This window comes from Otolemur garnettii, unplaced genomic scaffold, assembly GCF_000181295.1.
Source record: "Otolemur garnettii isolate 467f Iridium unplaced genomic scaffold, OtoGar3 scaffold00002, whole genome shotgun sequence".
NCBI classification, from domain to species: domain Eukaryota; kingdom Metazoa; phylum Chordata; class Mammalia; order Primates; family Galagidae; genus Otolemur; species Otolemur garnettii.
In genome coordinates, this window is record NW_003852397.1 from 1,416,698 (window position 1) to 1,429,355 (window position 12,658).

At 35.3% G+C, this 12,658-nt stretch overlaps 1 protein-coding gene across 3 annotated transcripts in view; it reads right to left on the reverse strand.

Annotated features, from left to right (window-relative positions):
- HACE1 (HECT domain and ankyrin repeat containing E3 ubiquitin protein ligase 1) overlaps nt 1-12,658 on the reverse strand; it is a 108,884-nt gene that overhangs the window by 75,110 nt on the left and 21,116 nt on the right. For 2 of the 3 annotated variants that reach the window (XM_023513060.1, XM_003781563.3), the window contains exons 5-6: nt 10,500-10,575; nt 6,922-7,053 (exon numbers count right to left, since the gene is read on the reverse strand). In XM_023513060.1, coding sequence (XP_023368828.1) covers nt 6,922-7,053; nt 10,500-10,575 — 208 coding nt within the window. Of the gene's footprint in view, nt 1-6,921; nt 7,058-10,499; nt 10,576-12,658 lie in introns of those variants that run through there. The other variant, XM_023513061.1, reaches the window with a different exon arrangement.

Sequence of the window (12,658 nt, forward strand, 5' to 3'; positions counted from 1 at the left end):
GAACAAAATAAGAAATATGCTTAGATAGTAATCAGTGCTGTGTAGAAAAGTAAACAAGGAATTCTCTATGATTTGGATTCCATTCATTTTAGAAAATTTCTTACCCCTAAAATCCTATACACAAATAACATCTGTGCATGAACAATACATGCAAAACCTATGCATGAATAATAAACCACGAAGTCCAAACAGCATAATAACTATGATTTGCACTGATGATAATTTTTTCTGTTTTTAAAATTTTAAGGCTTCTCATTTACTTGCAAAAATTTAGCCCAGTTGCTTATAATGAATTAAATGTTAACACGTGAAAGTATAGCAACATAAATATCTATTATGTTAGATAATAATGTTATCTCATTACCTATTTTTAAATTAATATAACATACATAATTTTAAGAGCAACACTGAACTGAAACCATTCTGTGCCTAAAATTAGATCAGCAAATAAACATTTTAAAAAATTTGAATTTCGGGTGGAGGGAGGGGGATTGGAGAGATCACTTCTGAGGTTTACCTTACAGGGGTACAAGTGAATCTTTCTAAGAGTAGAATGTGAACATTTTAAAACAGTAACTGAGAAAATGACATGAAGGCTATGTTGACCAGTTTAATGGAAGTATTTCAGATTGCATGTGAAAACCCCACACTGTACCCTAGAAGTGCATTAATGTACATAGTTATCATTCAATTAAAAAAAAAACAGAACTGTCAACTGAAAGGAAAAAAATTTGAATTTCATATTCCCTGTCCAACTACTCTCTCCATCACCATAAAAAACAAAAACTATTCTACTAGTCCTTGATTGTACAGAATGTGGCTCCCTCCTCCTTATGGAATAAGAAATTGCTAAGGAGGAACCAGAAAGAAAAGCAGAGGGGATTTTCCTATGGCCTTTAAGAGACCTTTAAAAAGAAACAACACATTTGAGACTTCATAACCTTTCAAGTGATAAAACAATATCCTGAGTGGAAAACTAATGCACAACAAAGTCATTTAATTGAAGGCAGTGACTAACCAAGACCACCTGTGCCCAATACACTGATAAATTAGAAAGCAAGAAATCCAAGGCTCTGCTTTATCAATGTCAACTCTCAAATCAACACTGATCAAAGTAAAAAGGAATAGATATTCAATAATAGAACTACAAGTAAAAGTCAAACCTGTGGTATTATCATTTGCTAAAAGGAGACCAAACAACAAAAAGATACTTATGTTATTTTTTATTAAAAATAATTTTGATAACATAACTTATGGCAATGCACAAATAATTTATTCACTGAGAAAAACTGCCAACTCACGAATCCAATGACCAGTTTATACAGCCCTTCTCTAAAAGCCTGTCCACCTTAACCAATTGAGACTTTGACCCCATAAGCAGTATCTAGCAAAAACCATTATTATCCAGGGGCATTAGAGAAAGAACAGTGAGAAGAAAACTTTCTATTATTTGCTCCAATTTCCCAGAAGTGATTAACACAGAATTCTAGCATAAAAATAAATAAAATTACTCTGACCCTAAAAATACATTCTGAAATGTTATTCTACCTACCTTGGTGCCTCAAGGCTGAATCCGATTAATGTTTTGCAAAAGCTTTCAATTAAATTTGCATGGCTGTCCGGTAACACTCTGGATGAAAAGCTTGGAAGCTGGCTAAAGATACCAAGAGAGCTGACTGAATGTGGGTGAGCAATGTTCCTTAAATAAGTCTACAATTTCAGTAAAAAAATGCAGTCAGTTCTATCAAAGATAACCTATTATACCAATGTCAAAAACTGCTTTTAGTTTCAGGAGGTTAAATCTATTCTAACAAGGATTCAACTATCATTTTATACTATTTATGAAGCTTCATATTCAATCATATAAATTAAAGTTAATTCTAATAAAAATTTCATTTTAAATGAATTACAGATTAGTTCCTAATCTAATCCTGCTATATAATCTAACTTATATAAATTTAGATTGAATTATTTGACATTTCCCTAAGGCTTCTAAATCCAAGTTATCCAAAGAAGATAGTCATCATTTGTGGCAGGCAATTCAACATATTTACATATCTAATAACAAAGAAAAAGTTGCCAAAAAGTAAGTTCAATTTATGGCCAAAAAAATTTTGAATCAATTATACTACACAGAATAATGTTAGGCTTTACTATATCTTCTAAAGTTGAAATAAAAAATCAAACATTACACTGGACCTATCTTCTTGCACAAGAGTAAATGACTAATGGGTCCAAATATTGATCTTTATATTTTTACAGAACTACATTATGCATATTAATAACAGTGGTAATAGTATATGTTAGCAATACACATTATTGTCTTCCAAAGTATTGACAACACTTTCTTGATTTTTATCATCACAACATAAAATATAGTTTGTGAGACAGATAAAGGCAGGGGAAGAAAAAGTTGGCAAAGACTATATAATACTCAAGCTGAATAACCAAACTCTGAAATGATTTCTTTCAAATCAATATCCAAAGATAAACCATAATTCTGGTATTACACAGCTAATAACATAGTATAATAGCTGATCTAAGGAAACTCATATAAAATAAAATTATTACAGAGTTATGATCATTTCCTTCACCTGATCTTTTTTTTTTTTTTTTTGAGACAGAATCTCACTATGTTGCCCTTGGTAGAGTTCTATGGCATCATAGCTCACAGCAACCTCAAACCCTTGGGCTTAAGCAATTCTCTTGCCTCAGCCTCCCAAGTAGCTGGGACTACAGGCGCTTGCCACAACGCCCAGCTATTTTTGTTGTTGTTGTTGCTGATATCTTTGTTGATTAGCTGGCCCAGGCTGGGTTCAAACCCACCAGCATTGGCTCATGTGGCCAATGCCATAACCACTGTGCTACAGGCGCCAAGCCCCTTCACTGATCATTATTAAATAGGAATAGTAGTTTAAAATCATAGGGCTATTATGCTGCAAGGACAAAAAAACAAGTTAGAATGCACCAGTCAACTGCTCAAACCATATCCTTACAATAGAATGAAAAGACCTTTATCATGTTTACCTCTGATAAATAGCTGCATCTATATGTAATTATGGCAAAGATTACTCAATTTTGTGGTTATGATAAAAATTAATCTTTCTCCCAAATATTTTATCTTTTAAAAAAGTAATGTAAATCTGAAAAAGCATTTCTTGTCATCAAAGCAAGAATATAGTATTTTTTTTTTTTTTTGGAGACACGAGTCTCATTATGTAGCCCTAAGTAGAGTGCTATGGCGCCACAGCTCACAGCAACCTCAAACTCTTGGGCTTAAGTGATTCTTTTGCCTCAGCCTCCCAAGTAGGCAGGCGCCCTCCACAATGCCCTGCTATTTTTTGGTTGTAGTTGTCATTGTTGTTTGGCAGGCCTGGGCTGGATTTGAACCCGTCAGCTCTGGTGTATGTGGCTGGCACTCCAGCCGCTGAGTTACAAACACCAAGCCAAGAATATAGTATTCTTGTATAAATTCTATAAACCTTTAGGTTCTTGGCCACTTACTCAAAAATCTTTTCCTGCAATCCTGAGATTTACTCTAAAATGGCAATTTTCAGGATTTCTTTACCATCCCAACTTCTTTCAAAAAAACTGCTGTTTTTTTAAATATTCTTTAACAGAGTTTCCCTAAAAGTTTTACATTCTGTCTTATAAAATATATAATCAATATGAAAGCTTTTAAGTTTAAAAATAAAAATCTTAAAACCTACATGTGTGGGTATATGTCTACACAGACAGAAGTTCTGAAGTCTTTTTACTGAATGTGTACAAGAACTGGCTATGCTGACACAATAAAAAGATTATTTTGACTTGTCATTAAAATACGACACAAGGATATTTGACAAACCACTTTAATTTCAGTGTTCAACTTACAGAAAGATATACAGGGGTTTAAAACATTAGAAATCTCTGTTCTGTCTATAATAACATCATACTTCATAGCCCAGTAAATCATACCCAACTCAAGATAAAAGGATACACTCATCCACTGAGATTTGAAACTGTCCCAGAAATGTTAAGAGTAATTCTAAATCATAAAAATGTCAACACATCTATCAACACAGATTTTTACAAGTATAATTCAGTATGGAGGCAAAGAGATAAACTAAACTTTTTAAGATTCCTTCTTGCCCTCATTGGAAAGGATCAAAATCTATGCAATGATAAAGAAGAGTACTAAGCTTTCCCTTTGTTGGTGTATTATCAGTGTACATAACTGTAACTGACCAACTATGACAATCAATCTCACTGACCAATACAATCAACCCAAGTCAACAGAACTTTTTGTACCCTTCCTCTCCTATAGTACCTGCAAAATCTCACCCTGTGAAACTCATCACTGTAGTGAAGTCAGGCTCCCTATAAATCTAACAATACAATGGTTCAAAGGCATTTACTATGAGGAATTCTCCATTACTTCACCACACCTGCTTTAGGTTGTAAAACCATATGGAGTATATTATAGCTATCCAACTTAATCTTCAATAACTTCAGAAGGCAATTCCAAATTTTTAATGCAGCTTGTAATGCACATGTTTTAAACCAAGGTTTTCTTAGTAATTCTTGCTTCTACTCTGGCTCAACATAGCTAAAATTACCTTTCATAGATCATTTCCAATCTGAATCCTAGTATTTTTCCTATACAAGTTCCTGAGCAACAGGTTTAGTTTGTAAGTTCTAGTAAACAACAATGAGCTCATCTTTTACAGCACAGAGTGTTTATGTTAAAATAGGCATCTTTCTGTCCTCTGAGCACTAACAGCAAGCAGGATTCTCTCTAATATGTAATAGTGCCTGAAAAACCTGGCTCATTCAGGATTAGGACATTTCAGATCACTTGTTTTATACAGAATACTTTTCAAATTTAATAAAGTTGACTCTGAAAAAGTAAGAACTATTGAGAAGGAATACTTGAAAACACAGGGTTAGTTTTCAGATAATAAAAGATAAAAAATACAAATGAACATTTGATTTGTAAAAGAATTCCAGGAGAATGTAAAGGAATCCTATATCCTTTCATTTTTTCAACCCCTGTTAAACATAAGATAATGTCAACCTTTGCTTCACTATCTTGAACAAGTTTAATAACATTCAGTGAATTGTAATGATACATAAAGCACATTAATATCCAAGATTATACATCATGAACCCAAGTTAGGAGGAAATTGTTTGAACAGATAATCACCCAAGTTCCACTAGGAATTCTCCCAAAAAAAGAGTTTATACCAAAAATATAAATAAACAAATTAACTTTTTATCTTTGTGGTTGTTGGTAGTGATTTTTTTTGTTTTCAGTGGTTTTGCTGTTGTTATTATTGTGGTTAGCAAGAAAATAAATGACATTCTTTTTTCTTATTTTTTGAGATAGAGTTTCAGTATGTCGCCCTCGGTAGAGAGCTGTGGCATCATAGCTCACAGCAACCTCAAACTATTCTCTTGCCTCAGCCTCCCAAGTAGCTGGGACTACAGGCACCCGCCACAACACCCGGGTATTTTCTGTTGTTGTTGTTGAAGTTGTCACTGTTGTTCAGCTGGCCCAGGCTAGGTTCAAACAAACAAGCTCAGTGCACATGGCTGGCACCAAGTCCTTTTTTCTTTTTTTTTTTTTAATAAACATAGTCTTACTACATCACCCAGGCTAGAGTGTAGAGACTATTCATAGGCTCTATCCCACTACTGGTCAGGACAGGAATTTTCACCTGCTCCATTTCTAAGCTGGGCTGAGTATCATCCTGAGTTCCTTAGGCAATGGGGTGGTCCCTCACTCCCAGGAGGCTATATTAATGCTGAGATTAGCACAGATACTGATCAGCACAGCACATTACAGCCCAGACTCCCAGACTCCTGGCCTCAAGCAGGCCTCCCACCTCAGCCTCTTGATACCTGGGACTACAGTTGCTTACCTCCTGCACCTGGCTAAGTTACATTCTATTATGAATGATGTCTACCATGGAAAAAAAACCTAATTGTAAGAAGGACAGGAAATTATAGCAAAACAGAAATTCAATCTAAAATCTTAAACTCTCAGCTGGGCCTATAATCCTAGTACTCTGTAAAGCTGGAGCAGGTGGATTGCTTGAGTTTGGCAATTCGAGACCCAGCCTGAGCAAGAGTGAGACCCCCATCTCTTCTAAAGATAGAAAAACTAGCTGGGCATAGTAGCATATGCCTATAGTCCCAGCTACTCAGGAGGCTGAGCAAGAGAATTGCAAAAGCCCACGTGCTTGAGGTTACTATGAGCTATGATGATGCCACAGCACTCTACCCAGGGTGACACAGTAAGACTCTGTCTCCAAAAAAAAAGAAAATTTACGCTCTCAATCTCTTAATGATAAAGAAAACTATCAGCAATTTCAAAAGCCAAGTGCTTAGACAAAGGAATAACATGAAGCATTCCCATACAAAAACTATGTGATTTTAAAAATCTAAAGAAAGAAAGAAAGTAACTGCCACTCTAGTACTTACGTTATATACCAAGAAAGTAGAAAAATATGATAATCTGACTTGGACTATTTAAACAGTTTCAGTCCGCACTTTCCTCTCTATCTAATCCCAATAATTTATGCTTAATAGAAAAATAAAATATGGAAATATGCTAAAACTGAGAGTAAACATAATTATTAAAATTATATGTATTAAATTACATTTAAATACACTAAATTTTAAAGTTTACTACATTTAGCCATTAAAATCTATGAAGTGAAAATAAAATTAAAATCAAAATTATAAATATTCTGAATAAATTTAAAAGCACTATTTTGTATTCCTTCGACCCACTATTATACTAATCAGTCATGACACATAAAATAAGATTATATGCTATAATGTATCACGTTCTCAAACATGCACAGTGAAAAACTTTATATAAATTCAAAATTTTCAAATACGCATGCAACTTAAAGTCTTCATGGCTGATTTTACCGTCTTGTGACCATTCTGGCAGGCCACGTGCAGTGCTGTCTGCCCCATAGCATCCTCAACATCCACATCACTGACATGCTGCACAAGGTCATGAAGTAGTTCTGTCCGCCCATTCACAGCCAGCCAGTGTATCTGTAAAGCCATTTAGTTACTGAGCATTTGTATAAGAGTATTTCATATAAAAACAGCAGATAAATAATGCTATTATTTCTCAACTGAGCATAATTTACAAATGAATCAAGTCCATAAAATATTTTCTTACTTAAAAATAATTTATTAAGGGTGGCACCAGTAGCTGAGTAGGTAGGTGCCAGCTACAGAGACCAAGGATGGTGAGTTCGAACCTGGCCTGGGCCAGCTAAAACAACAATGACAAGTGCAACAACAAAGAAAAATAGCCAGGCGTTGTGGCAGGTGCCTGTGGTCCCAGCTACTTGGGAGGCTGAGGCAGGAGACTCGCTTGAGCCCAGGAGTTGGAGGTTGCTGTGAGCTGTGATGCCATGGCACTCTACCCAGGGGGATGGCTTGAGGCTCCGTCTCAAAAAAAATAAAATAAAATAAAATAAAACACAATGGTAACACCAAATGCTGACAAGGAAACAAAAACTGGATCACGGATACATCACTGGTCAAAATATAAAATGGTAAAACTACTCTAGACAACAGTTAAGCAGTGTATTTTAAAACTAAACATGACATTATCACACAAGAAGTCCATTCCTGCGAGTCCATTCCTAGGCATTAATCCCAAAGAAATTAAAACATAAGTTCATGGCTGGGCGCTTGTGGCTCAAGTGGCTAAGGCACCAGTCACATACAGCTAAGGTGGCGGGTTCGAATCCAGCCACGGCCCACCAAACAACAATGAAGGCTGCAACCAAAAAATAGCCGGGCATTGTGGCGGGTGCCTGTGGTCCCAGCTACTTGGGAGGCTGAGGCAGGAGACTCTCTTGAGCCCAGGAGTTGGAGGTTGCTGTGAGCTGTGACACCATAGCACTCCACTCAGGGGAATAGCTTGAGGCTCTGTCTCAAAAAAAAAAAAAAAAAAAAAACTTAAGTTCACACAAAAACTTGTACACTAATGCTCATACAGCAACTTTATTCTTAACAGCCCAAATTCAGAAATGAAATGGTTCAACAAATAGTGAACTTTTTATCTCCCTGAATACCACTTACACCATAAAGAAACAAACTACTGACAAATGCAACACTCTAGATAAACCTCCAGGGGATATGATGTGTAAAAACAGCCAATCCTCAGAGGTTCTATGCAACATGATTCTTTAGTATTACTAAACAACAATATTTTAGAAATAGAAAACAGATATAGTGGTTGCCAAGGATTAGGCATAGCATGTGAAGTAGAAAGTGTTATGAAGGATCAAAACCAGCGATACTGGAAATGTTCAGAATACTGATTAGGATGGTGAATATGTTAACCTACACAGTAATAAAATTACATAGAACTTAATACACACACACATATAAGTAAAACTAGAAAATCTCAGTAAGATAAATCTTATTAATACCAACATCAATATCCTGATTGTGACATTATACTATAGTTTTGCAAAATGCTACCACTGAGGAACACAGGGTAAAATGTGCAGGAAATCTTCCTGTATTATTTCTTACAAGTGCATATGATTCTGTAATTATCTCAATTTTTTTTAAAAGGCAATCTCTCCTTAAAGAGTGTACAGTATTATATTAGTAATGTATAACAAAATCTGAATTTTTATAGGGATTACAAATTCTATATAATAATCACAATTGAGCTTACTCTTTAACAAGCCATTCAAAATTTTAGGGAAGTTGATTTTCTATGACCTCATTCCAAAACTTTTAATCATAAAAGCCTTGAAAACTGGCATAAGTAAATATTTAATATTAGTCTTTTTTTTTTTTTTGAGACAAAGTCTCCCTACGTTACCCTTGGTGGAGTGCCATGGCGTCGCAGCTCATCAGCAACCTCAGACTCTTGGGCTTGAGCGATTCTCTTGTCTCAGCCTCCCAAGCAGCTGGGACTACAGGCACCCACCATAAAGCCTGGCTTTTATTTTTTTTGCAGTTGTCGTTGTTGCTTACCAGGCCCAGGTCGGGCTCAAACCTGCCAGCCTTGGTGTATGTGTCCAGCGTACTAACCACTGAACTATGGGCACTGCCTCAATATTAGTCTTTATTTACAAATTAAAACCTTCAAAATCTGTAAGTATTGCCAAAGAAAGGTATAATTTTATTTTGTTTTTTATTTCAAAACATTATGAGGGGAGGGGTACAATTTTAATAAATAAAACTTAATATCATCTGCCCTAACGTGAGAACAATTGTTCAATAGTTACATAATTCTATTTTACCGGTACTTCCTTTTTTTTTTTTTTTTTTTTTTTGAGACAGAGTCTCACTCTGTCCTGGGTAGAGTGCCACAGCATCATAGTTCACAACAACCTCAAACTCTTGGGCTCAAGCAATTTTCTTTTGCCTCAGCCCCTTGAGTAGCTGGGACTACAGATGCCTGCCACAACACCTGGCTAGTTTAGTAGAGACAGAGTCTCACTCTTGCTCAGGCTGGTCTCAAACTTCTGATCTCGGGCAATCTACACACCTTGGCATCCCAGAGTACTAGAATTACAGGCATGAGCCACAGCACCCACCCTATCTCTACTTCTAAAATAAATAATGCTCATAAATAATGACAATTTGGTTAGAATCTGGGAATTTCAAAAATTTCTTGAGCAATATCCCATACCACTTTCCTAAAATATCTTTTTTTTTTTTTTTTATTGAGACAGAATCTCACTTTGTCACATTCGGGAGAGTGCCATAGCATCATAGCTCACAGCAACCTCTAACTCCTGGGCTCAAGTGATCCTCTTGCCTCAGCCTCCAGAGTAGCTGGGACTACAGGCACCTGCTACCACACCCAGCTAGTTTTAGAGAGACAGAGTCTCACTCTTGCTCAGGCTGGTCTTGAGCTCAGGCAATCCATCTACGTTGGCCTCAGAGAGTACTAAGATTATAGGCATGAGCCACCGTGCCCAACCCCTATATTATCCATGTACAATAAATGTGATACGGCAAAATGGATAAGAATATTAGTTACGTAAAATATAGTAAGTTTAAAACTTTATAGGCCAAAATGTTAAGTTATAATCTGAGTGCAGAGAATACAGGGAGTTTCTTTCCCTGTTACTTTTTTTCTTCCTTTCTGCCTAGCCATCCTATTTTCCTACCATATATATTAAAAGTGTTAAAACAGCTCTCCTTATCGTGAACTCATAAACCTGGGCAGAGATGCTCCAAGATGTCCTCTGATAGTCACTGAAAAAGTTAGAGGAGTAAGACTTTAGAATAAATGAAAGTTATAAATTTGACAAGGAGAAGCAAGAAACACGATAAAGCATGTAAGTTCGCTGAATGAATACAGCTGAAAACTATTTCAAATCATTCTGCACCTTTTTAATTAGTATCAAGTAACTTCTAGAAATACTTGTACCACACTTTGCATGACCATAACATTCAATATTATTTTCTAAAACATTATTTTTTAAATCCCAGATAAAATTGATAGCACTTACTGCTGTAAGGCCTTCATTATTACAAATATTAACATCAGCACTGTATTCTAATAATTTACTCATGCATTTCTTCTGCCTGAAAAGAAAAGGAGACAATCATAGAAAATTGGTACTTAAAAAAATACAAGTGACAAATTACTGAAATATTAACTACAATCAACATCAGCTGATAATATATCTACATCTGTAAGATTGATCTGTATCTAATCAGAGTCTCTTTCCTTTTTAAGGTTGAATAATATTATATAGCGTATTTTCCTTATCCTCTCATTTACTGATGGACATTCAGGTTGCTCCTACATTTTAGTTATTGTGGATAATTCTGCTCTAAACAAGCATGTACAAATATTTCATCAAGACCTTGCTTTCAATTCTTTTGGATACATACCCCATAGTGAAACTGCTAGATCATATGGCAATTCTGTTTTTAAGTTTTTGGTATCCAGTATGTGGAAACCATCATATTGTTTTCCACAGCACCTTCATCATATTACATCCCCACCAACAGTGCACAAAGGCGTCCATGTCTCCACATCCTCAACAATACTTGCTATTTTCTGGGTTTTTTGACAGCAGATATCCTAATGGGTATGCACTGGTATTTCACTATACTTTTTATTTGCATTTATTTCCCTAAGTAGTGACGTTGAGCATCTCTTCAAGTGCATATGAGCCATCTGCATATCTTCTTTGGAGAAATGTCTATTCAAGCATCCTTTGCCCATCTTTGAACTGTCTATCCACTTCCTTTTGCTCACCAAGTTTCCTCTTAGCATGATCCATTCCTAGTTAATATTCAATATTTATCTTAAGTTCCCCTTAATTAATGAAGCCTGTAGAGAGAGATTCCCACGAACTCCTTGAAACCACATATTCCTCTGAAGATTCACTTTTTATTGGTATCACTCCTGTGGCGATCAGGTGTAATAAAAACATATGCTTGACTATGCTCAGAACTAAACCAACTCAGAAAATGTAACAGAATCCATGGCATGAAGCCATTTATGATCTAGTGGAGTAAACAATAATATACGTATATGCACACATACATTATGTACAACATACATATTACATATCTAGTATACATACATATACAAAACCTCCATAGTTGACCACCTCCTTACACTGACTACCTCCTTAATTATTGACCTAATTTTCATAGACCAGACATGCACAACATGTTCTAAGGCCTAGTTCTTTATGTTCACCCTTTCATGTGTAGACCAGTTTGTTACAGTCTCTTGGGTAGTCAACTTACAGAGATTCTACTGTACAACTATTTGCTCCACTAGATCATAAATGTCTTCATGCCACGAATTATATCACATTTTCTATAAACTAAGTTTATTAACCATTAAATGTTCAATCTTATAAATCAATAGATAAAATTCTTATTGACAGAATAAACCTTATTTAAAAGAAAGAACTGACAAATTACTTTTCTTGTTTTGATTTCTGTATCTGAAATTAAGTTAAATACCATTTAAAAATCAGCATTATAATAAAAGTGAAAGAAAATAAAGCTCCAAGTAAACTTTTAAGATCAAACATTTAGAAACCTCCTTTGTCTAACATGTTGTTATGAAAACATTAAGAAATATGCAATAATCATGAGATAACATACCAGAAAACCCTATTAAAATACCTTCATTGTGTAAACTACGTGTGTGTTAAGTGTGTCTGTACCCACATGACTAGATTTCTAAAACTTATTCAGAAGCCTATGTAGACTATTGACCTAGTACCAAAATAAACAGTTAAGTGGAAATGGGACAGGGAAATAAACACTAAAAAGTGTGTAGCATAGGGGCTACTAAAGAACAGCAGTAATTCATAATGTTTCCCTCAAAAAATGAATTGCAAAAGGTACAAGTACAATATAGGCAAAAAATACAGGGCGTCCCAAAGTCACCCCTAAAAGTTGCCGTACAGAAGGAAAATGGGAAATTGTAGATAACGAGATGGCCAACATGTAGATATTTTATAAAATTTTGTAATGAATATTTTGTAAATAAAGGTACATTTAGCTCCAATTTCCCATTTTCCCCCTATAGGGGTAACCTTTGGGACACCCTGTATATCCTATTTTTTTTTAATTGAATGGTAACTATGTACATGAATGCACTTCTGGGGTACAGTGTGGGGTTTTCACATGCAAT